This window comes from Rhinoraja longicauda, chromosome 24 (genome assembly GCF_053455715.1).
Source record: "Rhinoraja longicauda isolate Sanriku21f chromosome 24, sRhiLon1.1, whole genome shotgun sequence".
NCBI classification, from domain to species: Eukaryota; Metazoa; Chordata; class Chondrichthyes; order Rajiformes; family Arhynchobatidae; genus Rhinoraja; species Rhinoraja longicauda.
Window position 1 is genome coordinate 19,490,300 of NC_135976.1, and position 25,102 is coordinate 19,515,401.

At 50.0% G+C, this 25,102-nt stretch overlaps 2 protein-coding genes across 6 annotated transcripts in view; one reads left to right on the forward strand and one right to left on the reverse strand.

Annotated features, from left to right (window-relative positions):
* LOC144605460 (uncharacterized) overlaps positions 1 to 25,102 on the forward strand; it is a 73,464-nt gene that overhangs the window by 40,451 nt on the left and 7,911 nt on the right. Inside the window, exon 2 of one of the 5 annotated variants that reach the window (XM_078420747.1) lies at positions 7,124 to 7,278. The exons of 3 other annotated variants lie outside the window; for them this stretch is intronic. The gene's annotated coding sequence lies outside the window, so the exon portion shown is untranslated. Of the gene's footprint in view, positions 1 to 7,123; positions 7,279 to 24,339; positions 24,361 to 25,102 lie in introns of those variants that run through there. One more of the 5 variants, XM_078420751.1, reaches the window with a different exon arrangement.
* LOC144605551 (endonuclease domain-containing 1 protein-like) lies at positions 25 to 2,331 on the reverse strand. The gene is made up of 2 exons (XM_078420961.1): positions 2,134 to 2,331; positions 25 to 933 (listed from the first exon to the last, which is right to left on the reverse strand). The coding sequence occupies exons 1-2, from the start codon at positions 2,329 to 2,331 to the stop codon at positions 343 to 345; spliced, it is 789 nt and encodes a 262-aa protein (XP_078277087.1). The 3' UTR covers positions 25 to 342.

The following is a 25,102-nucleotide window of genomic DNA, read 5'->3' on the forward strand; positions in this document are numbered from 1 at the left end:
AAACGATGGACGCCAGGTTGGTGTTGAATGCTTTATTGGGTTGTGTAGTAAGGGACTGGTTTACACAAGTCAGCCACAAAACGCTGGAGTAACTCAGCCGGGCAGCCTTTCTGGAGAGAAGGAATGGATGACGTCTCTGGTCGAGACCCTGGTCAGTCTGATAGAACAGAGATGTCCCGCTGAGTTACTCCAGCACATTACGTCTGTCTTCACTTTATTGTTGCGGCGAGAGCCGTGTGGTCTGGCGCCGGGGTGGGCGAGGGGACGGCGCCGGCCGGCCGGCCGGTCTGGGGAGGGGTACAGGCCGGTCCAGGATTAGAGAGGAGGGCCGGCCGCTCTAAGCTAAGGAGGGGCGCAGCCACCCTTGAAGATGTGGACCTTGCTGCGTCCCATGCGGGCGGCCAGCAGCTCGTCCAGCTGCGCCAGGGACACGTCGGTGTTCTGGTAGGGGCCGAGGGACAGGCCGTGCATGGTGAAGGTGCCGGAGCCCCGGGCATAGCCCAGGAGAGCCCCGCTAGCTTGGCCGCCGCAGCAGAAAGCCATCCACAGCAGTTGCGGGAGGGCGGCCCGGCCTTTGCCCTTGGCTGGTAACCAACTCTCCTCTTGCCGCGGGCTCCGCACCGAGCCCGACACCAGGTGCATGTCGGCGGCCGCACACTGCCCCTTCGCCCGCTTCAGGACGCGCTTCAAGCCGACCTTCCACTGGTGGTAGAAGGGTCGCGGCGCGGCCAGCGCGTTGGTCACGGTGTAGGCGGCACTGCGGCTGCCTCGGCTGCCCTGGAGGTTGGCCGCGTTCAGTAACACCCGCACATACACCCGGCCCGCCGGCTGCACGGCGTCCTTCAGCACCGCCTGTCTACGACGCACCTCCGGGTCCAGCCTCGTCGCCTCCGACAGCTCTGTCATGTTGCCGGTGGCACGCGGGTTGACCAGCTGCGGGAGGGAGGGAGGGAGGGAGGGTCAGTCCGGCACCGTCCGGCCATCCCATCGATCATACCCACCCCTCCATTCCCATCCCCTCTATTCCCATCCCCTCCATTCCCATTACTCTCCTCCCCTCCATTCCCATCCCATCGATCATACCCACCCCTCCATTCCCATCCCCTCCATTCCCATCCCATCGATCATACCCACCCCTCCATTCCCATCCCATCGATCATACCCACCCCTCCATTCCCATCCCATCGATCATACCCACCCCTCCATTCCCATCCCCTCCATTCTCATCACTCTCCTCCCTCCAATCCCATTCCATCCACTCTCCTTCATTCCCCTCCATTCCCAGCCCCTCTCCTTCCCTCCATTCCTGTCACTCCACCCCTCGACTCTCCTCTCCATGTTCCTCCACTCCCCTCCATTCTCCTCCCATCCCCTCCATCCTCCTCCCCTCCATTCCCCTCCAATTCATCCCCTGCTGTCAGGCCCCTGTCACTTCCCATCCTCTCCCCTCCATCCACTCCACTGCCTTCTACTCCATCCCCTCCACTCATTCTCTATCCCACCCCTACAGAGCCTTCACAGCAGTTAATTGGCCCCGTTGTCCCCCCCCCCCCCCCCCCTCCAGCAGAGCTACAGCGTGATAAGTTTAGACAATAGGTGCAGGAGGAGGCCATTCGGCCCTTCGAGCCAGCACCATCATTCAATGTGATCATGGCTGATCATTCTCAATCAGTACCCCGTTCCTGCCTTCTCCCCATACCCCCTGACTCCACTATCCTTAAGAGCTCTATCTAGCTCTCTCTTGAATGCATTCAGAGAATTGGCCTCCACTGCCTTCTGAGACAGAGAATTCCACAGATTTATAACTCTGACCGAAAAAGATTTTTCCATGGGATTTTTTATTGGAAAAGAACAGGAGGCAGGAGAATATCGGGGAGAATAAATAGTTGTCGAGGCTCCAAAATGCCGAAGAGATGCCATCGCACACGAGCAATGCCCTCCAGAGGTCGGACATGGCCATTGCTGCGTGACACACCCTTACATACGGATCCCCAGCGGGTTGAGGAGAGTTTGTAGTGTTGGCTGTTTAGCAGAGACTAAATGTTGCTAGCATCATGAAAGTGCCCCTACCCTGAACCACGGTGACCACTAGCCTCCTGACCATACCCACTGCCCACCTCCCAGTACACTCACCTGAGGCTCGTACTTCCAGTTGCGGTCGACCCCATTCCCTCGGGGTTCCTCTGGGGCTCGGTACTTGTAGAGGAAGGCAGAGTAGACAGGCCGTCGCCCGGTGGTATCAAAGAGCGTGGCATAGTAGACGGTGCCGGAAAGGCGCTGGCAGATATGGACCTGAGACGACCCGACAGTGACCACTAGCCTCCTGACCATACCCACTGCCCACCTCCCAGTACACTCACCTGAGGCTCGTACTTCCAGTTGCGGTCGACCCCATTCCCTCGGGGTTCCTCTGGGGCTCGGTACTTGTAGAGGAAGGCAGAGTAGACAGGCCGTCGCCCGGCGGTATCAAAGAGCGTGGCATAGTAGACGGTGCCGGAAAGGCGCTGGCAGATATGGACCTGAGACGACCCGACAAAGCCCGAAGGTGGCTCTCCCTGGTAGAAGAACCGCTGGCAGGAGGGCAGGTCCTGGAACCGTGCGACCAAATCACCCCGGAGAGGTGAGGGCCAACACCACAGGGCCACTAGCACAGCCAGGTACAGCATGCTCCAGGGAAATGTGACAACACACCCACTTCAGCCGCAGCAGCTCAGGCAATGACTGCACAACAGCACGGGCGCAGGAAAAGTGTAAACACACACACCGTCGCCAGCCACGCACACACACTGCATGCAGCCCGAGCAGATTTATCATCCAGCAAACTCAGCCAAGTATGTCATCATTGTTCACATGAGGGGCCCAGTTAACCCTGCCATTGACAACACTTTGCCTCACACACTGGGAACCAATACAGCCCAGTCCCTCACTGTTACACCCCAGTCCCTCACTGTTACACCTCAGTCCCTCACTCACTGTTACACCCCAGTCCCTACACTGCTGTACCCCAGTCCCCCCACTGTTACACCCCAGTCCCCTCACTGTTACACCCCAGTCCCTCACTCACTGTTACACCCCAGTCCCCCCACTGTTACACCCCAGTCCCCCCACTGTTACACCCCATTCCCCCCACTGTTACACCCCAGTCCCCCCACGGTTACACCCCAGTCCCTCACTGTTACACCCCAGTCCCCCTCACTGTTACACCCCAGTCCCTCACTGTTACACCCCAGTCCCCCCACTGTTACACCCCAGTCCCCCACTGTTACACCCCAGTCCCCCCACTGTTACACCCCAGTCCCTCACCGTTACACCCCAGTCTCTCACTGTTACACCCCAGTCCCCTCACTGTTACACCCCAGTCCCTCACTGTTACACCCCAGTCCCTCACTGTTACACCCCAGTCCCACACTGTTACACCCCAGTCCCTCACCGTTACACCCCAGTCCCTCACCGTTACACCTCAGTCCCTCACTGTTACACCCCAGTCCCTCACTGTTACACCCCAGTCCCACACTGTTACACCTCAGTCCCTCACTGTTACACCCCAGTCCCTCACTGTTACACCCCAGTCCCTCACTGTTACACCCCAGTCCCCCCACTGTTACACCCCAGTCCCCCCACTGTTACACCCCAGTCCCCCCACGGTTACACCCCAGTCCCTCACTGTTACACCCCAGTCCCCCCACTGTTACACCCCAGTCCCCCCACTGTTACACCCCAGTCCCCCCACGGTTACACCCCAGTCCCTCACTGTTACACCCCAGTCCCCCCACTGTTACACCCCAGTCCCTCACTGTTACACCCCAGTCCCCCCACTGTTACACCCCAGTCCCCCACTGTTACACCCCAGTCCCCCCACTGTTACACCCCAGTCCCTCACCGTTACACCCCAGTCCCTCACTGTTACACCCCAGTCCCCTCACTGTTACACCCCAGTCCCTCACTGTTACACCCCAGTCCCTCACCGTTACACCCCAGTCCCACACTGTTACACCCCAGTCCCTCACCGTTACACCCCAGTCCCTCACCGTTACACCTCAGTCCCTCACCGTTACACCCCAGTCCCTCACCGTTACACCCCAGTCCCTCACCGTTACACCCCAGTCCCTCACCGTTACACCCCAGTCCCTCACTGTTACACCCCAGTCCCTCACCGTTACACCCCAGTCCCTCACCGTTACACCCCAGTCCCTCACCGTTACACCCCAGTCCCTCACTGTTACACCCCAGTCCCTCACCGTTACACCCCAGTCCCTCAACGTTACACCCCAGTCCCTCACTGTTACACCCCAGTCCCTCACCGTTACACCCCAGTCCCTCACCGTTACACCCCAGTCCCTCACCGTTACACCCCAGTCCCTCACTGTTACACTGTACACCTTTCACTGTAACACTATTACACTCCAGTCTCCTCACTGTAATAATGTTACATCACACACCTTCATTGTAACACACTGATACACTTCACACTGCTCACTGAAACACTAACACACCCAACAGGCCTCACTGTATTACTAATACACCCAACACCCCTCACAGTAACACACTGACACGCCCTACACTCCTCACTGCAGCACTGATACACCCCACATCCCTTACGGTAACACTCATACACCCCTCACTTTAAAACCCACTCCTTTCGCTGTAACACTGATGCACCCAATATCGCTCACTGTAACACTGACACATCCCACATCTCACTCTAGCACTGATACACCTCACAGCCCTCCCTGTAATTCTGATCTACCCCAGTATTCCACACCATAACACTGATACAAACGGCATCCCTCACAGTAACACTGATGCACCCTACACTGATATACATGACACCCCTCACCTGGAACACTGATACACCCTGCACCCCTCATTATAACACTTGCTGATACGCCCCATTCTCGGCACTGTAACACCCTGATAACATCCCACACCACCTCACTGTTACATTCTGCCACCAAACACACCCTGACTGACACTGATATATACCTCATGTTGGGAAAAAAACTGCGAATGCTGGTTTAAATCGAAGGTAGACACAAAATGCTGGAGTAACTCAGTGGGTCAGGAGAGGAATGGGTGGAGTTTCGGGTTTACTTCGGCATTACTTCTCTCCAGAGATGCTGCCTGACCCGCTGAGTTACTCCAGCATTTTATGTCTACCTATATACCTCTCATGGTAACCTGATGATACACCCTACATTCATCACTGTAGCACTGATGCGCCCCACACCCCTCACTGTAACACTGATATATACCCCTCATGGTACACCCCTCACTGTTACACTTCTCACTGATACACCCCACACTTCTCACTGTAACACTGATATATACCCCTCATGGTACACCCCTCACTGTTACACTTCTCACTGATACACGCCACACCTCTCACTGTAACACTGATATATACCCCTTAGGGTACACCCCACACCCCTCACTGTTACACTTCTCACTGTAACACTGATACACCCCACACCCCTCACTGTTACACTTCTCACTGTAACACTGATACACCCCACGCCTCTCACTGTTACACTGATACACCCACACACTCACTGTAACACTGATACACCCCACACAGTGGAACACTGATACACCCCACACCCTCAGTGGAACACTGATACACCCCACAACCTCAGTGGAACACTGATACACCCCACAACCTCAGTGTAACACTGATACACCCCACAACCTCAGTGTAACACTGATACACCCTCCACTGCACCACTAAACATCCTGTTTTGCTGTCAATGTCTCAGCCCCCAGCTTATTCCCAGCTCTGGTTCCTGAGAGATCCAAGTGAGTGCTTTGCCTGAGTATTGGCAGACTCTGCAGGCATTGAGTAATGCTGTAAACTCCATGCTGACTGTGGTAATAGGGGGATAAACAGGAAAAAGGCCACTTGCAATCCCCATCTGGACGCCAGATGTTTCCTCTTTGTAGGACGAGACTGCTCAAGGGTCAAGTCTGGACCTGGTTTGTGCAGACCCCAGAGAACCAGCACTGGTTAGGACATCACCCTGGGGATTACCACTGGTTAGTGCAGTGTCCGGGAACCATTCCTGATTAGTACAATCCACAGGGACCCACTCTGATTAGTGCAGCTCCCAGGAAATCATCCCTCGTAGTACAATGCCCTGGAATCTATCCTGCTTAATACAGTACCATGGGAACCAGCCCTGGTTAGTACAGTTCCCCGAGATCCAGTCCTGGTTCATTCAGTCCCTGTGTTAGTGTAGTCCATCAGGAAGAACCCCTGGTTAGTAAGAGTTCATCGGTTAGTACAGTCCCTGGGAATCAGCATTGGTTAGTACAGTCTCTAATAGTTTCCCTACCACTGACGTGAGGCTCACTGGCCTATAGTTCCCTGGATTCTATCTACTTCATTTCGTAAACAAAGGAACAACATTGGCCACTCTCCAGTCACCTGGAATCTTGCCTGTGACTAGAGAAGAAACAAAGATCCTCGTTGAGGCACCTGCAATCTCCTCTCCTGTCTCTTTCAATACCCTTGCTTAGATCACATCAAGATCACATCACAAGACTGAGATCACATCAAGCCCCTGGGGGTTTATCCAATTTAATGTTCTTCAAGAGCCCTCCGCACCACCTCCTTCTCGATCTCAAATTGCCCTTGCATGTTTGTATTCTCCACGCTGATTTCGCTGTCCTCCAAGTCCTTCTCTGTGAATACAAATACAAAGTACTCGTTCAGTACCTCACCTACCTCAGACTCCAAGCATAGATTCCCTCCTAAAATCTACGAGCAGTCCTGCCTCCTCCCTGGTCACCCTCTTATGTTTAATATTTGTGTAAAAAGTCTTGGGATTTTCCTCAATCCAATTTACCAATGACATTTCATGCCCCCTTATGGCCATTCCAATCGTCCGCTTGAGTTCTTCCCTACTTGCTTTATATTCCTCATAAGCCCCTTCTGATGCCACCTTCTTAAACCTGACATACCCTTTTTGTTCCTGACCATGTTTGCAGCTTCATTGGTCATCCACGTTCCCCTCGGCCTTGCTTGGGTTACACTCCATCTGCCTTTTCTTCGTTTTCAGCTACACTTGTCGGGATTACATTCCGCCTGACAATGCTCTGCCCAATCTTGCATCTGTTCTATGTCCAGTTGTAGCCTCAGGCAGACAGAAGAGAGACACAAAATACTGGAGTAACTCAGCGGGACAGGCAGCATCTCTGGAGAGAAGGAATGGGTGATGTTTCGGGTCGAGTCCCTTCCTCACACTGAGAGTCAGGGGAGAGTGAAGCTAGACATATGGAAAGGTAAGGAGTGAACATGACAGATCAAAGCAGACGTTGATCAAGAAAATCATGGTGGAATGGTTCATTACTGTCTGAGGGGAAGGTGACAACGAGGCATAGAAACAGTAAAATTAATCAGGACAGTGAAACTAGTCGGAGAACTAGGGAGGGAGTGGGAAAGCACCTTTAGTCTGCTGTCCCCAGCATTGATTTCCGAGTCTTTGCAGACTTAGTTTCGTTTAGTTTAGCTTAATTTAGTTTATTATTGTTACGTGTATCGAGGTACAGTGAAAAGATTTTGTTTGTGTGCTATCCAGTCAAGGAAAGGAATATACATGAATATGATCAAGCTGTCCACAGTGCACAGTGCCATAAAATAAAGTGCACAACCTTTAGTGCAAGATAAAGTCCAATTAAAGATAGTTCGAAGGTCTCCAATGAGGTAGGAAGTCAGGAGTGCACGCTAATTGATGAGGAGACCATTCAGTTGCCTGATAACATCTGGGAAGAGACAGTCCCTGAATCTGGAGGTGTGCATTTTCAAACTTCTGTACCTCTTGCCTGATGGACAAGGGGAGTGACTGGGGTGAGACTGGTCTTTGCCTCCGAGAATGTCGGATGAAGTTTTGGAAGGAACATGTTTTGTATATATTTATTTCTTGAATAAAGTATTTTTTGATAATTTTTAAAAAAGGAGACTGGTCTTTGACTATGTTGGCGGCCTTGCCGAGGCCGTGTGGTGTAGATGGAGTCTGTTTTCTCCAGAGATGCTGCCTGACCCGCTGAGTTACTGCAGCATTTTTTGTCTATCTTTGGTACAAACCTGCATCTGCAGTCCCTTCTTACACAGCTTGAATATCAATGGAAAGGAAGTTGGTTTCTGTGTTGGGCTGGGCTGCATCCACAATTCTCTGCAATTTCTTGTGATCTTGGATGGAGCTGTTCCCAAACTTCGGTATGATGCATTCCGATAAAATGCTTGCTATGCTACATCTGCAGAAGTTGTTGAAGGTTGTTGGGGACATGCCGATCTTCCCAAGCCTTCTATGGAAATAGAGAAGTGTCTATATTGAAGGAACAACACCTCATATTTCACATGGGCAGCTTGCAACTCAGCAGTATGAACGTTGATTTCTCTAATTTCGAGTAACTCCTGCATTCCCTCTCGCCCCTCCCTCACCCTATCTTCCTACCAGCTCCACTGTTGGCATGCTTGTATCCCTCTCATTATCACACATTCCCCAGCCAACAATGGGCCTTTCTGGGCTCTACTTTCAGTATAAACAAGGGTTCCAACCGTACACGTCAGCTATTTTTCTCCAGAGATGCTGCCAGACCCGCTGAGTTACCCCAGCGTTTTTTTGTCTATCTTGGGTCGAACAGTACAGCCCACCAGGTCTATTCCCACAAACAAGAACAAATGTCTAAGGGAACAACATTAGCTATCCTCCAATTATCTGCTACTTTACCAATGACTAACGAAGATGCAAAATAGTCTGTCGGGGTCCCAGCTATCTCTATCCCAGGCTTGGGATATATCTGATTACACCCTGGCCATTTATCTAACTTCATTTGCTTCAAGATATCCAACACTTCCTCCCTGAAGTTGACATGCTCCAGAACATCACCATCCCTCTGCCTGAACTCTCCCTCTACCACGTTCACTGACAATCTTGCCCACGTCCTTCAGCTCCACACAGAGGCCCCTAAGGCCCAGCACTCTCCTCCTGATTACACTCTCACTTGTAATCTAATGACGTACAGTAAAATAGAATGACTGCATCCTGCGCAGAGCTCAGTAATGAAACAACCTCAAAATTGTACATTTTGTACGTTAGTTACATATGAAAGGATGTCCACAACACTCTTAATTTTTCCCAACAAGGCTTTTAATTTAAATTTTTCTCAAGGTTTATGTTTTTCGAAGAAGTAATGAAGAATGGCCAGGCAGTAGATGTTGCCTACATGGACTTCAGCACGTTTTTTGACAAGGTTCCACGTTGTAGGCTAGTCTGGAATGTGAGAGCACATGGGATCAAGGGCACACGAGTCAATAGGGTACAACATTGGCTTTGTGGCAGGAGCCAGAGGGTGGTCATTTAGGGTTGTTGTTCAGATTAGAAGCCTGTGACCAGTAATGTGCCACAGGGATCGCTGCTGCCTCCTCTGTTGTCTGTCATCTATAGTAATGATCTGGATTAATTGGTTGGGAAGTTTTCAAATGACACCAAAATTGGCGGCATAGTGGACAGTGAGGATAGTTATCTACGATCTCAACAGTGTCGCAATGGTTCAATGGTGCTTTATTTGTTACATATGCAACTGCATAGTGGAATTCTTTTTGCGTACATAACACATGCATGTGCGGTCAAGTTTTGGCACCAATTCCAAAGTCCAGTCGGCCCTCGCGCTTGTTGTACTGGAGCAGAACCCCCCCGCGAACCGATGTCCCTCTCCTCGCCCGGCCATCTTTGTGTCCCGGGAGTGCCTCCTGCAGCTCCCTGAAGCCGCTGGAGGCATTACCCCGGTTCTAGACAAACTGGGGAAGTGGGGCAAGAAATGGCAGATGAAATTTATCAGGAGAGGCTGGATAAGCCAGGACATTTTCCCCTGGAGCGTAGGTGTTTGAGTGGGGACCATGGAGAGGTTTATATAATCACGAGGAGCGTATATCATGATAAGGTGGACGACCACAGTCTTTTTACTTGAAGAGGTGTGTAGTAGAGGGCAAAAATTTAAGGTGAAAGGGAAAGATTTAAAAGGGATCTAAGAGCCATCATTTCACACAGAGGGTGATGGGTAAATGGAAGAAGCTGCCAGATAATCTATAGCATTGCATACGATTACAACATTTATAAGGCATTTGGACAGGTGATGAATAGGAAAAATTTAGAGGGATATGGGCTAAATGCCAGTACATAGGATTAGCTCAAATAAACATTTTTGTTGGCATGGGTAAGTTGGGGCAAAGGGCATCTTTCTGGAGGGCATAACTGGGTAGAGTTCTAGTCGGCCAGTTACGGCAATGATACCAAATTGGAAACGGTGCAGAAGAGATTTGTGAGGAGTTGCAGGCTTGTTATACAGAGAGGCTAGATAGACTGGGAGTTTTTCTTTTGAAATGTAGAAAGCTGAGGAGTGACCTGATTATGGTGTATATTATGAGGGGCACTCAGTCTTTTTCTCAGAGTAGAGGATTTTAAACCTAGAGGGCATAGGCTGAAGGTGAGAGAAGAAGGAATTAAGAGGGACCTCAGGGGCAACTCTTTCATTCAGAACGTAGTCTGTATGTGGTAGCAGCTGCGAGATCAAGCAACAGAAGTGGCAATTATGACTTTTAATAGACATTTGGACAGATAAATGGATGGGAAAGGTTCGGAGGAATCTGGGCCAAATGCAGGTAAATGGCACCCACCGAGAATAATAACTTGACTGGCATGGACAAGTTGGGCTCAGGACCTGTTTCCATGCTGAACAGCTCCATGACTATTACAGTGGTTTACAATGACCACATATCTTTCTTTTTTGGAATCCTCTGGTGGAATGCAAAAAACATTTGTTATTAATCTACTTCTGGCTAGTCCGAATACAAAAAAAATGATTGGCTTGGCCAATGGGTTTTCAGTCATTCTGTTAACTCTTGTGTTGGGTGAGAACTGCATGTTCAGCTTTTAAATTTGACAAATGTGGAGAGTCCAAACGTACTATTGATCAGGAGACCACACCGGAAAAAGTTTAATTGTCTGGGATGAACACACAATGAATGGCTCACAAAACAGCTACCGAAGCATTTGGTCAAACTTTGCAAGATCTTATTCACGATATCTATATTAATGGAATGTGTTACTTTGGACAGTGTTACTGAAGATTTCACCAAATGCTACCAGCAATTCTACAGGTACTGAAGGAGATGAGTTGAAAGCCCAGAAATGTCAAACAATTACACGGGCAAACCAAGATGTGACAAATTGGAAAAGTGATTCATTAGCATTGGTTTATTGTTGTCACGTGTACTGAGGTACAGTAAAAAGTATGTCTGTCGTGCTCTTCAGTCAAAACATGCCATACAGTACAACGGATAAGAGAAATAGAGTGCATAAGGGAAAGGACAAAATGCAAAACATGGTGTTACAGGTACAGAGAAAGTGCGAATGAAAGAAAAGTCAAGGGCTGCAAGATAGATTGGGAGATCAAAAATTCATGCCCAGCATATGAGAGGTTTATTCAAGAGTCCGATTACTGTGGCAAGAAGCCTCTCCCACCCTCACTGGGACTCTTCTCACCCCCTTTCCCACCCTCACCTCCTCTCCCACCTTCACGACCTCTCCCACCGTCTCTCCAACTTCACCGCCTCCCCCTCCTTCACTGCCTCCCTCTCCTTCACCTCTGACCATTTCTCCCTCCTTCACCACCTCCCCGACCACCTCTCCGACCACATCTCGCACCTTCACTGCCTTTCCCACCTTTACCACCTCTCTGGCCTTCACCACCTTCCCTGCTACTCCCAGGCCGGGGCTACCAATGCCGCCACTGACCCCTCTCTACACTCTGCCCCCTCCCCATGGGCTGGAGTCACTCACTCCCCTGATCCTCGCCTTCCTCTCTGGTCACCGGCCGGTGAGGCCATCGACACACCTGGGTTCCAGGCCCTGCTCCAGTCCTGGAGCCTCCACGCTGCCAGCTCTAACTGTGGTCCTACTGCAGTCCCCTTCCAACTGGGAGCCTCTATAATGGTACCACTGGGTTATGCTGCCTTTTCCCCTATTCTCACCACAGTGCCTCTCCTACTTTCACACCCACCTCCCCTTTAATCTCACCCCCTATGAATGCATAGCCCTCTCTTCTTGCCTTCTTTCCTCCCACCCCATCAAAAAATCTGAAGAAGGGTCCTGACCCAAAACATCACCTATCCGTGTTCTCCAGGGATGTTGCTAAATTATTCCCGCATTTGGTGTCTTTCCTTGATAATGTTGGATGCTGGTTTCCTGAGGCAGTCAAGCATAGATGAAGAAGTATAAGAAAATAACTGCAGATGCTGGTACAAATCGATTTATTCACAAAATGCTGGAGTAACTCAGCAGGTCAGGCAGCATCTCGGGAGAGAAGGAATGGGTGACGTTTCGGGTCGAGACCCTTCTTCAGACTGATGTCGGGGGTGGGACAAAGGAAGGATATAGGTGGAGACAGGAAGATAGAGGGAGATCTGGGAAGGAGGAGGGGAAGGGGAAGATACCTGGACTATCTCTGACATCTCCCTCCCGTTTCTGGACCTCACCATCTCCATCACAGGAGAAAAATTAGTGACGGACATTTATTACAAGCCCACCGACTCGCACAGCTATCTGGACTACACTTCTTCCCACCCGGTCCCCTGCAAAAAGTCTATCCCCTACTCCCAATTCCTCCGTCTACGCCGCATCTGTGCCCGGGATGAGGTGTTTCAGACTAGGGCTTCCGAGATGTCCTCGTTTTTCAGAAAACGGGGCTTCCCCTCCTCCATTATAGATGAGGCTCTCACTAGGGTCTCTTCTACATCCCGCAGCTCCGCTCTTGCTCCCCATCCCCCCACTCGCAACAAGGACAGGATCCCCCTCGTTCTCACCTTCCACACCACCAGCCAGCGGATCCAACATATCATCCACCAACATTTCCGTCACCTACAACAGGACCCCACCACTGGCCATATCTTCCCATCCCCTCCCCTCTCTGCATTCCGCAGAGACCGTTCCCTCCGCAACTCCCTGGTCCACTCGTCCCTTCCTACCCAAACCACCCTAACCCCGGGCACTTTCCCTTGCAACCGCACGAGATGCAACACCTGTCCCTTTACCTCCCCCCTCAACTCCATCAAAGGACCCAAACATTCTTTCCAGGTGAGACAAAGGTTCACCTGCACCTCCTCCAACCTCATCTATTGCATCCGCTGCTCTAGATGTCAACTCATCTATATCGGCGAAACCAAGCGCAGGCTCGGCGATCGCTTCGCTGAACACCTGCGCTCGGTCCGCATTAACGCCACTGATCTCCCGGTGGCCCAGCACTTCAACTCCCCCTCCCATTCCCAGTCTGACCTCTCTGTCATGGGCCTCCTCCAGTGCCATAGTGAGGCCCGCCGGAAATTGGAGGAGCAGCACCTCATATTTCGCCTGGGCAGTTTGCGGCCCGGTGGTATGAACGTCGACTTCTCCAACTTCAGATAGCTCCTCTGTCCCTCCCTTCCCCTCCTCCTTCCCAGATCTCCCTCTATCTTCCTGTCTCCACCTATATCCTTCCTTTGTCCCACCCCCGACATCAGTCTGAAGAAGGGTCTCGACCCGAAACGTCACCCATTCCTTCTCTCCCGAGATGCTGCCTGACCTGCTGAGTTACTCCAGCATTTTGTGAATCAAGCATAGATGAAGTTGAATAGGTGGAGAGGGGAGGGGGGGGGGGGGGTTGAAGGAAGGATGGTGTAGAAATTGGCTACATCCTCAACTCTCTGCAATTTTGTGGTCTTGGGCAGAGCAGTTGCCAAAGCAACTTGGGATGCATCCCACTAGGGATTAGTCATTGAAGGCATGGAAAATGTCGTTGCCTTCTGAGGAAGTGGTGGTGCTTTCTTGGCCATAGCGAGAGTTTGCTTCAAATTCGCACAAAATAGGATTTGAGAAATTAAACACAGACTCAACAGGAATAAGTCTGCTACAAATCTAGTTCTGCACTTCATGATCTGATGCCAAAAATCACTCTCCCAAAAATCACTCAAAACTTTGAATTACCAATGATTTTGTGAAAGAGCAATTCTAACACCAAAATAAGATGCAGTGAAGAATGCACATAAAGATCTTCTCCTGAATCTTCTCAGAAATCCAGACAATCTATATCTATTGATGGTGTGAGAGACAATGATGTGGCTGTACATTTCCCTGTTGTATTTTTAAACTCTTTGTCATTCCCTGACGTGCTATCACCCAATCTTGAACTAGAAGAAGGGGCTCCAATCAGACTACTCCACAATACTATGCAACAACACAGTTCGAAAATTACTACCACATGTAACTGAGGCTGCAAAAATGACTGGCAAGGTTGTTGGGGAAAATGTGTCCATCCTCCAATATCTTGTTTTCCCATCTGATCTCCCTTTTCAGTACAAATGACTTATGTTCCCTCGAGGCACAAGAGACTGCAGATGCTGGAGGAATGCGTTTTGACCCAAAATATTGTTTGTGCATTTCCCTCCCCAGTTGCTGCCTGACCCACTGAGCTCCTCCAGCAACTCTTTTTCTCTTGCAAGTTAAGTGCCCTATCCAACTTAATTTTGCTCTGAGTGTTCACAATGTGAAAAGACAATCACTAAATCCCGTTAGCTCGAAACTCGGCACGCATTCCGTGGTCAGCAATTTTGTGGTTGCTCCAGAATTGGAAATAAAAATCATCTGTACAATTTTAACATCACATTCAAAGCGAGAAATATGTTGTATTCTGACATGCTTCAACTTTGAAATCAAGTACATTTACACATTGCGCACGCGTCTCACTACTTAAAGAGCACAATATCAAATGTTATTTTCCTATACATATCTATTTGCAGTGTATGTTTTTATCGTAACATTAGTTAAACCCCCCCTAAATATATTGTTCACTGAACAATTATATACTTGTTTTTATTTGTTAAAGGAATGTGATAAAACAAAACTGGATGGAAATAAATACAAACAACATGATTTTTGTCATCAGAACCTGGGCATCACTGGGTATAATAGCAAATATACTTACTGAATGTCTGGGCATCCTCCTTATTTTAGTGTCCAGCAATATTTTATAGGCTCTCTTTGCCCTCCTAATTTCTTTTCTACATTTTCCCCTGCACACACTGTATTTTATTGCAAAGGTCTCCCGTTTCCAGATGCCTGTGCTTATCAGATATGTCCTTTTTTTCCTTCATCGTCTCCTCAGCATTCTTCGGCATCCAGAGTTCCCTGATCTTGCCATCCTACGTCGCCTTCATCCTCATGGGAACATGGCTCTGAACTCCTCTCTCCCTGTTAAAATACTCCTACCAGTTGGATGAAGGAACAAGGAGCTGCAGATGCTGGTTTCCAAAGACGATGTTGTCCAGGGATGCTGTATGACCCGAAGGTAGACACAAAATGCTGGAGTAACTCAGTGGGACAGACTGAAGAAGGGGTCTCGACCCGAAACGTCACCCATTCCTTCTCTCCAGAGATGCTGCATGTCCCGTTGAATTACTCCAGCATTTTGTGTCTACCTTCGATTTAAACCAGCATCTGCAGTTCTTTCCTACACATGCTGTATGACCCATTGAGTTACTCCAGCACTTTGTGTCCTCCCATTAGTTGGATGTTGTTCAACCCACAAGCAGTTGCTCCCAGCCCCCCCTCATGCCACTCCTAGCTAGATTGAATTGATTGTAAGATGCAGCAAGGAGACAAACCCTTCGGCTTAGCGGGTCCATGCCGACCATTGATCATCCCTTCACACTAGTTCTAAGTTAAACTCCTTTTGCATTTACTCCTTGCTCAACAAGGGCAATTTGCAGAGACCAATTAACCAATAAACCCACATGTCTTTGGAATGTGAAGGAAAACCAGAGCACCTGGAGGAAACCCACTGGATAACAGGGAGAACGTGCAAACTTAACACGGACAGCACCTGAGATCAGGATTAAACCCAGGTCTCAGGCGCTGTGAGGCAGCACCACTTGGTCTTGGTCCTGCTGCACCACTTGGTCTTGTTCTGTCTATTTCTATTCTATCCTGTCTTAATATGCCCTCACCCAATTTAGAACATTAACTTGGGGACCATCCTAAACCCTTTCCATAACTACCTTGAAACCCACGGATGTTCCCTGTTCATTGTTCCCAAAATGACCCCCCCGACACTTCCCTACTAGCCCGGTCACATTTCCCAAGATCGTTCATTAAAGCTCCATCTCCCATTGAACTATCAACAACATATTGAATCAAAACTCTCCTGGATGCACTTGACAAAACTCTCCCTGTGTAACCCCAGCAAAGTGATGAGCCCTCTCTTGTTTCTGAACTCTACCCATGTGGCCTCACTGGAAGAGCTTTCTCAGGCTTTCTTCCTGAGTAGGGCAGCGATTTTCTCCCTGATCGATGTTGCGATATCCTCTCTCTTTACTTCCCCACCATGTCTGAACCTTCTGTTCCCTGCCACGCTGAGCGGTCGGTCCTGCCCTACTTTCAGCCGCATTTCCGTGGCTGCAATAATGTCGACTTCCCGTGTGCTGATCAATGCTTTCAGTTCATCGTCCTTACCAGTCAGGCTGCGTGCATGAAATAAATGCCGTTAATCCTGCCATTCCTCCCACCACTTTATTGTGACCATGTCTGTTCTTCCCACTGGACTTGTTTAATTATTCTGTATTTGGCACTTACTGTGCACTTAGTCTGTGTACCATTCCCCAGCCAAATTAGTTTAACCCTTCATCAACATCAAACCCAGGAAAGGATATTGGACCTATTCCAGTTGAGATGCAGCCCACCCTGGCCGTCTGTACATGATCCAAGTCCCCCAGTATTGTTCCCTTTGATCTAATGATGTGAGTGTCTGAAGCCCTCCCTCCTGTACGGCCCTTCACCACACATTCATCTGCCTGTTACAATCTTGGACATCCTGCTCATCAATCTGCTTCCTTAAATACCCTTTGCAGGAACTTCTCCCCTTATGACCCACGCCATTGGTGCCGATGTGGTGCATGACCTCTGTTTCTTCCCCTCCCCTTGACAATGTCCTGCAGCCACTCTAAGATGTCCAGCCGGTGAGTCCTACAACAGCAGTTGGGTAATTATTGGATAAAACTCTTAAGGGACAGGATTAATCTTCACTTGGAAAGGTAGGGGTTGCCCATTGAGGACTTTGCCCATCTCCTGCAGCTCCACACAGAGATGATCACTTTGGTTTCTGAGGGGCCCCATTGTCACTCTAGTCTCCCACGTTCCCTGAAAGCACATAAAACCTCTTTGCATTTTCCTTAACACTACTTGCCAGAGCTATCTCCTGCCCCTTTTTGCCCTCCTGATTTCCTTCTTAAGTATGCTCCTCAGTTCCCGAAACTCCTCCTGGGATACACTTGATCCCAGCTGCCTATGCCTGCCCCATGCCTCCTTCTTTTTCCTGACCAGCATCTCCAAGCTTCCTGATGCCCACCTGCCATGCCCTTCATTCTAACAGGAACATGCATGCCCCGAACTCTTGTCATCACACTTTCAAAAGCATCGATAAATGAATGCATGGCTGAGGAGTTAGTGCAGGGGACATGGATTTAGATGTTTAGGCCATTGGGATTCCTTGTGACCTGTACAATAGGGACAGGTTGCACCTGAACTAAAGGCCCCCACCATTGGGTGAGATAGTGGTTATGACAATTGGCCCAAAGGAAAGACAGGCAGGCAGAGGTTTATGAATATGGGGATAATGAAGGATTGAAGTGTGTTTACTTCAATGCATGATGTAGGTAACGCTGCTGAACTTTGAGCCTGGATCAGTGCTTATAATTATGATGTGTACAGAGGAACTGCAGATGCTGGTTTAAACTGAAGACAGATACAAAAAGCTGGAGCAACTCAGCAGGTCAGGCAGTAGCTCTGGAAAAGTCTGAAGGGTCTCAGAAACATAGAAAAATAGGTGCAGGAGTAGGCCATTTGATATGATCATGGCTGATCATCTAAAATCAGTACCCCGTTCCCACTTTCCCCCCATATCCCTTGATTCCTTTAGCCCAAAGAGCTAAATCTAACTCTCTCTTGAAAACATCCAATGAAATGGCCTCCACTGCCTTCTGTGGCAGAGAATTCCCCAGATTCACAACTCTGGGTGAAACAGTTTTTCCTCATCTCAGTCCTAAATGGCCTACCCCTTATTCGTAAACTGTGATCCCTGGTTCGGGAACATTTTTCCTGCATCGAGCCTGTCCAATCCTTTCAGAATTTAAAATGTTTCTATAAGATCCCCTCTCATCCTAAATTCCAGTGAGTACAATAGACAATAGGTGCAGGAGTAGGCCATTCGGCCCTTCGTGCCAGCACCGCCATTCAATGTGATCATGGTACAAGCCCAGTCGACCCAATCTTTCATCATATGTCAGTCCCGCCATTCTGGGAATTAACCTGGTGAACTTATGCGGCACTCCCTCATTAGCAATAATGTCTTTCCTCAAATCAGGAGACCAAAATTGCACACAATACTCCAGGTGCGGTCTCACCAGGGCCATGTACAACTGCAGTAGAACCTCCTTGCTCCTAAACTCAAATCCTCTCACAGTGAAGACCAATATGCCATTAGATTTCTTCACTGTCTACTGTAACTGCATGCTCACTTTCAATGACTGATGTACAAGCATACCCAGGTCTCGTTGCACCTCCCCTTTTCCTAATCTGACACCATTCAGATAATAATCTGCCTTCCTGTTCTTGCCACCAAAGTGGATAACCTCACATTTATCCACATTTATACTGCATCTGCCATGCATCTGCCCACTCAACCCGAAATGTGGCCTATTCCGTTTCTCCAGAGATGCTGCCTATTTTTTTTCTGGAGTTACTCCAGTTTTTTGTGTCTGTCTTAGAATTATGTTGTCTTGGCCTTTACAGAAACTTGGTTGGGAGAGGGGCATGACTGGCAGTTCAATGTGCCTGGGTTTTGAGAGGGGAGTAAAAGAAGTGGAGGAATGTCACAGAGAGGCCATACCAGAGGATACGTCTACTGAGGCATTACGGGTTGAGCTATAAAATAAGAAAGGAGCAATTACTATAATCGGATTAGTAAATTATAGGTTGCCCAATAGCCAGCGGGAGATAGAAGATCACATATGTAGACAGATTACAGAAGGTTGCCAAACCACAGGGTTGTTGGAGTGGGTGACTTTAACTTCCCAAATAATGGCTGGAATTTACACGGGGCAACAGGATTACAGTGGGGCAGAATTTGTTAGGTATATCCAAGATTTCCTTAAACAGTTTGTGGATAGTCCAACTCTAAGAGGGAGCATGCTGGGCCTCATTTTGGCAAACAAGCCTGGCCAGATGACTGGTGTTATGGTGGAAGTGCAGTTTGGGGATAGTGTATACCCCTCTCCATATCTGTAACCCCTTCCAGCCCCAATACCCCTCCCCATCTCTGTAACTCAGCCCCTGTACCTCTCCCCGTGTCTGAAACCCCATCCAGCCCCAATACCCCTCCCCATCTCTGTAACTCAGCCCCTGTACCTCTCCCCGTGTCTGAAACCCCTTCCAGCCCCAATACCCCTCCCCATCTCTGTAACTCAGCCCCTGTACCTCTCCCCGTGTCTGAAACCCCATCCAGCCCCTATACCCCTCCCCATCTCTGTAACTCAGCCCCTGTACCTCTCCCCGTGTCTGAAACCCCATCCAGCCCCTATACCCCTCCCCATCTTGTAACCCCTTCCAGTCTCTACACCCCTCCCCATCGCTCAAGTTCACAGGTTATAGAAGTACAAATAGGCCATTCGGCCCATCAAGTCTACTCTTCCATTCAATCATGGCTGATCTCTGTTTCCTAATCCCATTTTCCTGCCTTCTCCTCATAAACCTTGACATGTGTTCTAATCAAGAATTTGTGTATCTCTGGCTTAAAAATATCCACTGACTTGGCCTCTGTGGCAATGAGTTCCACAGATTAACTACCCTCTGACTAAAGAAGTTTCTTCTCACCTCCTTTATAAAAGACCGAGCTGTCCAAGTCCTTGTTCCTCCACACTGCCTGCCCCTCCACCTATCTTAGCAAGGACTTGGACAGCTCGGTCTTTTATAAAGGAGGTGAGAAGAAACTTCTTTAGTCAGAGGGTAGTTAATCTGTGGAACTCATTGCCACAGAGGCCAAGTCAGTGGATATTTTTAAGCCAGAGATACACAAATTCTTGATTAGAACGCATGTCAAGGTTTATGAGGAGAAGGCAGGAAAATGGGATTGGGAAACAGAGATCAGCCATGATTGAATGGAAGAGTAGACTTGATGGGCCGAATGGCCTATTTGTACTTCTATAACCTGTGAACTTGAGCGATGGGGAGGGGTGCTGAGCATTTGGATAGCAGTAACGGGATCATTCCGAGTCAGCATGGATTTACGAAGGGGAAATCATGCTTGACAAATCTACTGGAATTTTTTGAGGATGTAACTAGGAAAATTGACAAGGGAGAGTCAGTGGATGTGGTGTACCTCGACTTTCAGAAAGCCTTCGACAAGGTCCCACATAGGAGATTAGTGGGCAAAATTAGGGCACATGGTATTGGGGGTAGGGTACTGACATGGATAGAAAATTGGTTGACAGACAGAAAGCAAAGAGTGGGGATAAATGGGTCCCTTTCGGAATGGCAGGCAGTGACCAGTGGGGTACCGCAAGGTTCGGTGCTGGGACCCCAGCTATTTACGATATACATTAATGACTTAGACGAAGGGATTAAAAGTACCATTAGCAAATTTGCAGATGATACTAAGTTGGGGGGTAGTGTGAATTGTGAGGAAGATGCAATAAGGCTGCAGGGTGACTTGGACAGGTTGTGTGAGTGGGCGGATACATGGCAGATGCAGTTTAATGTAGATAAGTGTGAGGTTATTCACTTTGGAAGTAAGAATAGAAAGGCAGATTATTATCTGAATGGTGTCAAGTTAGGAGGAGGGGGAGTTCAACGAGATCTGGGTGTCCTAGTGCATCAGTCAATGAAAGGAAGCATGCAGGTACAGCAGGCAGTGAAGAAAGCCAATGGAATGTTGGCCTTCGTAACAAGAGGAGTTGAGTATAGGAGCAAAGAGGTCCTTCTACAGTTGTACCGGGCCCTGGTGAGACCGCACCTCGAGTACTGTGTGCAGTTTTGGTCTCCAAATTTGAGGAAGGATATTCTTGCTATCGAGGGCGTGCAGCGTAGGTTCACTAGGTTAATTCCCGGAATGGCGGGACTGTCGTATGTTGAAAGGCTGGAGCGATTGGGCTTGTATACACTGGAATTTAGAAGGATGAGGGGGGATCTTATTGAAACATATAAGATAATTAGGGGATTGGACACATTAGAGGCAGATAACATGTTCCCAATGTTGGGGGAAGTCCAGAACAAGGGGCCACAGTTTAAGAATAAGGGGTAGGCCATTTAGAACGGAGATGAGGAAGAACTTTTTCAGTCAGAGGGTGGTGAAGTTGTGGAATTCTCTGCCTCAGAAGGCAGTGGAGGCCAGTTCGTTGGATGCTTTCAAGAGAGAGCTGGATAGAGCTCTTAAGGATAGCGGAGTGAGGGGATATGGGGAGAAGGCAGGAACGGGGTACTGATTGAGAGTGATCAGCCATGGTCGCATTGAATGGCGGTGCTGGCTCGAAGGGCTGAATGGCCTACTCCTGCACCTATTGTCTATTGTCTATTGTCTATTATCATCTGCAAACTTGGCCACAAAGCCTTCAATCCCCTTATCCAAATCATTAATATACAACGTGAAGATAAGTGGCCCCAGCACTGACCCTTGCGGAACTCCGCTAGTCACTGGCAGCCAACCTGGAAAGGCACCTTTTATTGCAACCCTGCCTGCTGCCATTCAGCCATGCTAGTATCTGCCCTTTAATACCATGTGCTCTCATCTTCCCCAGCAGCACCTTATCGAAGGCCTTCTGAACATCTAGGTAAACAACATCCACATCCTCCCCTCTGTTTGTCCTGCTATTAACTTCCTCAAAGAACTCCAGCAGATTCGTCAGGCAAGATCTGTGGAATTCTCTGCCTCAGAAGGCAGTGGAGGCCAATTCTCTGAATGCATTCAAGAGAGAGCTAGATAGAGCTCTTAAGCATTGCAGAGTCAGAGGGTATGGGGAGAAGGCAGGAACGGGGGTACTGATTGAGAATGATCAGCCATGATCACATTGAATGGTGGTGCTGGCTCGAAGGGCCGAATGGCCTACTCCTGCACCTATTGTCTGTTGTCTAAGATCTTCCCTTCACAAAACCATGCTGACTTTGGCCTATTTTATCGTGAACTTCTATCTACTGAATAACCTCATCCTTTTATAATTGACTCTAAAATCTTACCATCCACCGAAGTCAGGCTTACCGGCCTACAATTTCTGCTCTTCTGCTTTGCTTCCTTCTAGTACAGCGGGGTGATATTTGCAATTTTTCCAAACTTCAGGATCCACTCCTAACTCTAGTGATTCTCGGAATATCACAACTAATGCCTCCAACAATCTCCGAGGCCACTTCCTTCAGAACCGTGGGATGTAGTCCTTCCGGTCCAGGTGACTTATCCACCCTCAGACCTTTCAGTTTTCCTAGCACCGACTCCTTAGTAATCGCCACTCCACTAACCTCCACCCCCTGACTCTCTGGATTGCAGGCACACTGCTGGTGTCTTCCACTGTGAAGACTGATGCTTAAACGTTATTCAATTCCTCTCCAGTTACCCTCCCTATCTTCCTAACCAGCCACCACCTGCCTACCTATCTATGTAACCACCCCTCACTCTCTCTCTCTCTCTCTCTCTGATTTTGTGTTACATTCTTACTCCTCGCCAAACCTTTTCCTATTCTCACCCAATACCCCTCCATCTCCCTATCCTTATGCCCCCTGCCCTACCTCTTCCCTCCCCTCCTCCCTCACTCCCCCCTCCCTGTCTCCCATGTTACTCCCACCTCCATCTCCCCTCTCTCTTCCCCCTCTACCCCCTCTCACTCACCCCATTTCTCTCCCTGCCCCTGACCTAAATCTCTCTTTCCCCTTCCCTTTCTTTCCCCTTCGGTCTCTCAATTTCTCATCTTTTATCTCCCTCTTACACCCCCTCTCTCCCCTCCTTTCCCCTCTCTCTTTTCGTTCCCCCTCCCAATAATCCCCCCAACCCCTCCTCCTATCCATCCACTTCCTGTTTCCCCCCCCTTCTCTGTCAACCCCTTCTTCCACATAAACCCCTTCTCTCTCTCTGCCTCTTCTCCTCTCCAACCCTCTCTCTCCATCCCCAATCTTTCCCCCTGCGATTTCCCCTTCTCTACCCTCTCCTCCCCTCCTCTCCAACACCCTCCCTCTCCCCACCCTCCCCGTCTCACCAACCTCTCCTCCTCTCTCCATGACTCTCTCCCCATCCCTTCCTCTCTCCCTATCTTCCCCTTCCCTCTCTCCCACTCTTCTCCCCTTCACTTCCCTCCTCATTATCACCTGCCTCACCCACTCTTTCTCCCCTTTCCCCCCACTCTTCTCCACCCTTCCTCTCTCACTCCCTTCTCTCCCCCACTCACTTTCACCCCCTCCGTCTCCCACCCTCTCACTGCCCCTCCCTCTCCCACTCACCACTCTCTCCCTCTTCATTCTCTCTCCTCTCTCTCCCTCCTTCCCCGCTCCTCTCTCGTGTCCCGCCCCTCTCCTCATCCCACCTCTGTCTCAACCCATCTCTTCCCTCTGTCACCCTCTCTTCACGTCCCTCCCTCTCCCCCTTTCCTCCTCCCGTCACCCCTTCTCCCCCTCTAGTTCCCTTTGTGCCCCTTTCTCCACCCGTCCACCACCTCTCCCCCCTCCATATCCCCCTCTACCCCTCCCTCTGCACCATTCTCTCACCACCATTCTCACACCCTCTCAACCCCCCGCCTTTCATCACCCACACCCCTCTCCCTCTTCCTCACTCACCCCCTCCTTTCTCCTTCCCCTCTCCCTCATCACCTCCCTCCCTCCCACACTCCCTCTGTATCTCCCATTTACTCCACCATCTCTCACCCTCCTCTCTCTCACCCTCCCTTTCTCTCTCTCTCTCTCTCTCTCTCTCTGTCATCACCCTTAGCTCTCTCGCTCGCCTCCCCCACCGTCTCTCTTTCTCTCTCCCTTTTCCTTCCTTTGTCCTCAGCCTGTCTCTCTGCGTCCCCATCCCCCCCGTGTTCATCTCTGTTGAGCAGGAAGCGCAGCAGAGGTTACCGCGTGGGTCAAGCAGCATCTGTGGGGAGGGCACCAGGTCACTGCTAGTCTCAGGGAAACGAGTTGCAGACACATCTCCAGTCTCAGCGACGATAGTGGGAGGGGGAGGAGAGAGAGAGAAAGACAAGGAGTGGGGATCGTGAGGAAGACTGAGAGGAAGGAACTGAGGTTTGGATGAAGGAAGACAGAGGTATGGAAGAACGGAGGGGGACAAAGGGCAGGAGGGAGGGAGGGAGGGAGGGAGGGAGGGAGGGAGGGAGGGAGGGAGGGAGGGAGGGAGGGAGGGAGGGAGGGAGGGAGGGAGGGAGGGAGGGAGGGAGGGAGGGAGGGAGGGAAACGGGAGTGGAAGGAGGAGGGGAAGGTAGGATGGAGGGAGGAATTCTGCGAGGAGGCAAAGGGAGTTGGAGGGAGGAGGGAGGGAGGGATTTACGGTGAGAAGATGAGGGACAAGACGGTGGGATGAGGAAGAGTGGGATGAAAGAACGGGAGCTGAGACAGGACAGATAAAGAAATGAACAGGGAGAGAAATAGTGAGAGGGAGGAGAGTGAAAGTAGCAATGGGGTGGGCAGATAATGCCTCAGAGAAAGGGACATGGGGAGATAAAGAGAGAGGAAGAGGGGAAGGGGCTGGGGTATGAGGAGAGAAACATCAAGGGATGAGAAAAGTAAGGGGAGAGGGGCTGAGGGTAGGGGAGAGGGGCTGATGGGAGAGGGGGCTGAGGGGAGGGGAGAGGGGAGAGATGAGAGAGGAGAGGGGAGAGGGGCCTGAGGAGAGGGGAGCAGGGAGAGGGGCTGAGGGGAGGGGAGAGATGAGAAGAGAGAGGGGAGAGATGAGAGGGGAGAGATGAGAGGGGAGGGGAGAGGGGAAGAGGGCTGAGGGGCTGAGGGAAGAGGGCTGAGGGGAGAGGGGAGGGTAGAAGCGCTGAGGGAAA

What these genes read in the sequence shown, in the direction of transcription:
- LOC144605551 (XM_078420961.1), bottom strand. Translation starts at nt 2,331, where the DNA reads ATGGTCAGGAGGCTAGTGGTCACTGTCGGGTCGTCTCAGGTCCATATC. An exon ending in ACTGGAAGTACGAGCCTCAG is followed by an intron (nt 934 to 2,133) that starts GTGAGTGTACTG and finishes TCCCTCCCGCAG; the next exon opens with CTGGTCAACCCGCGTGCCAC.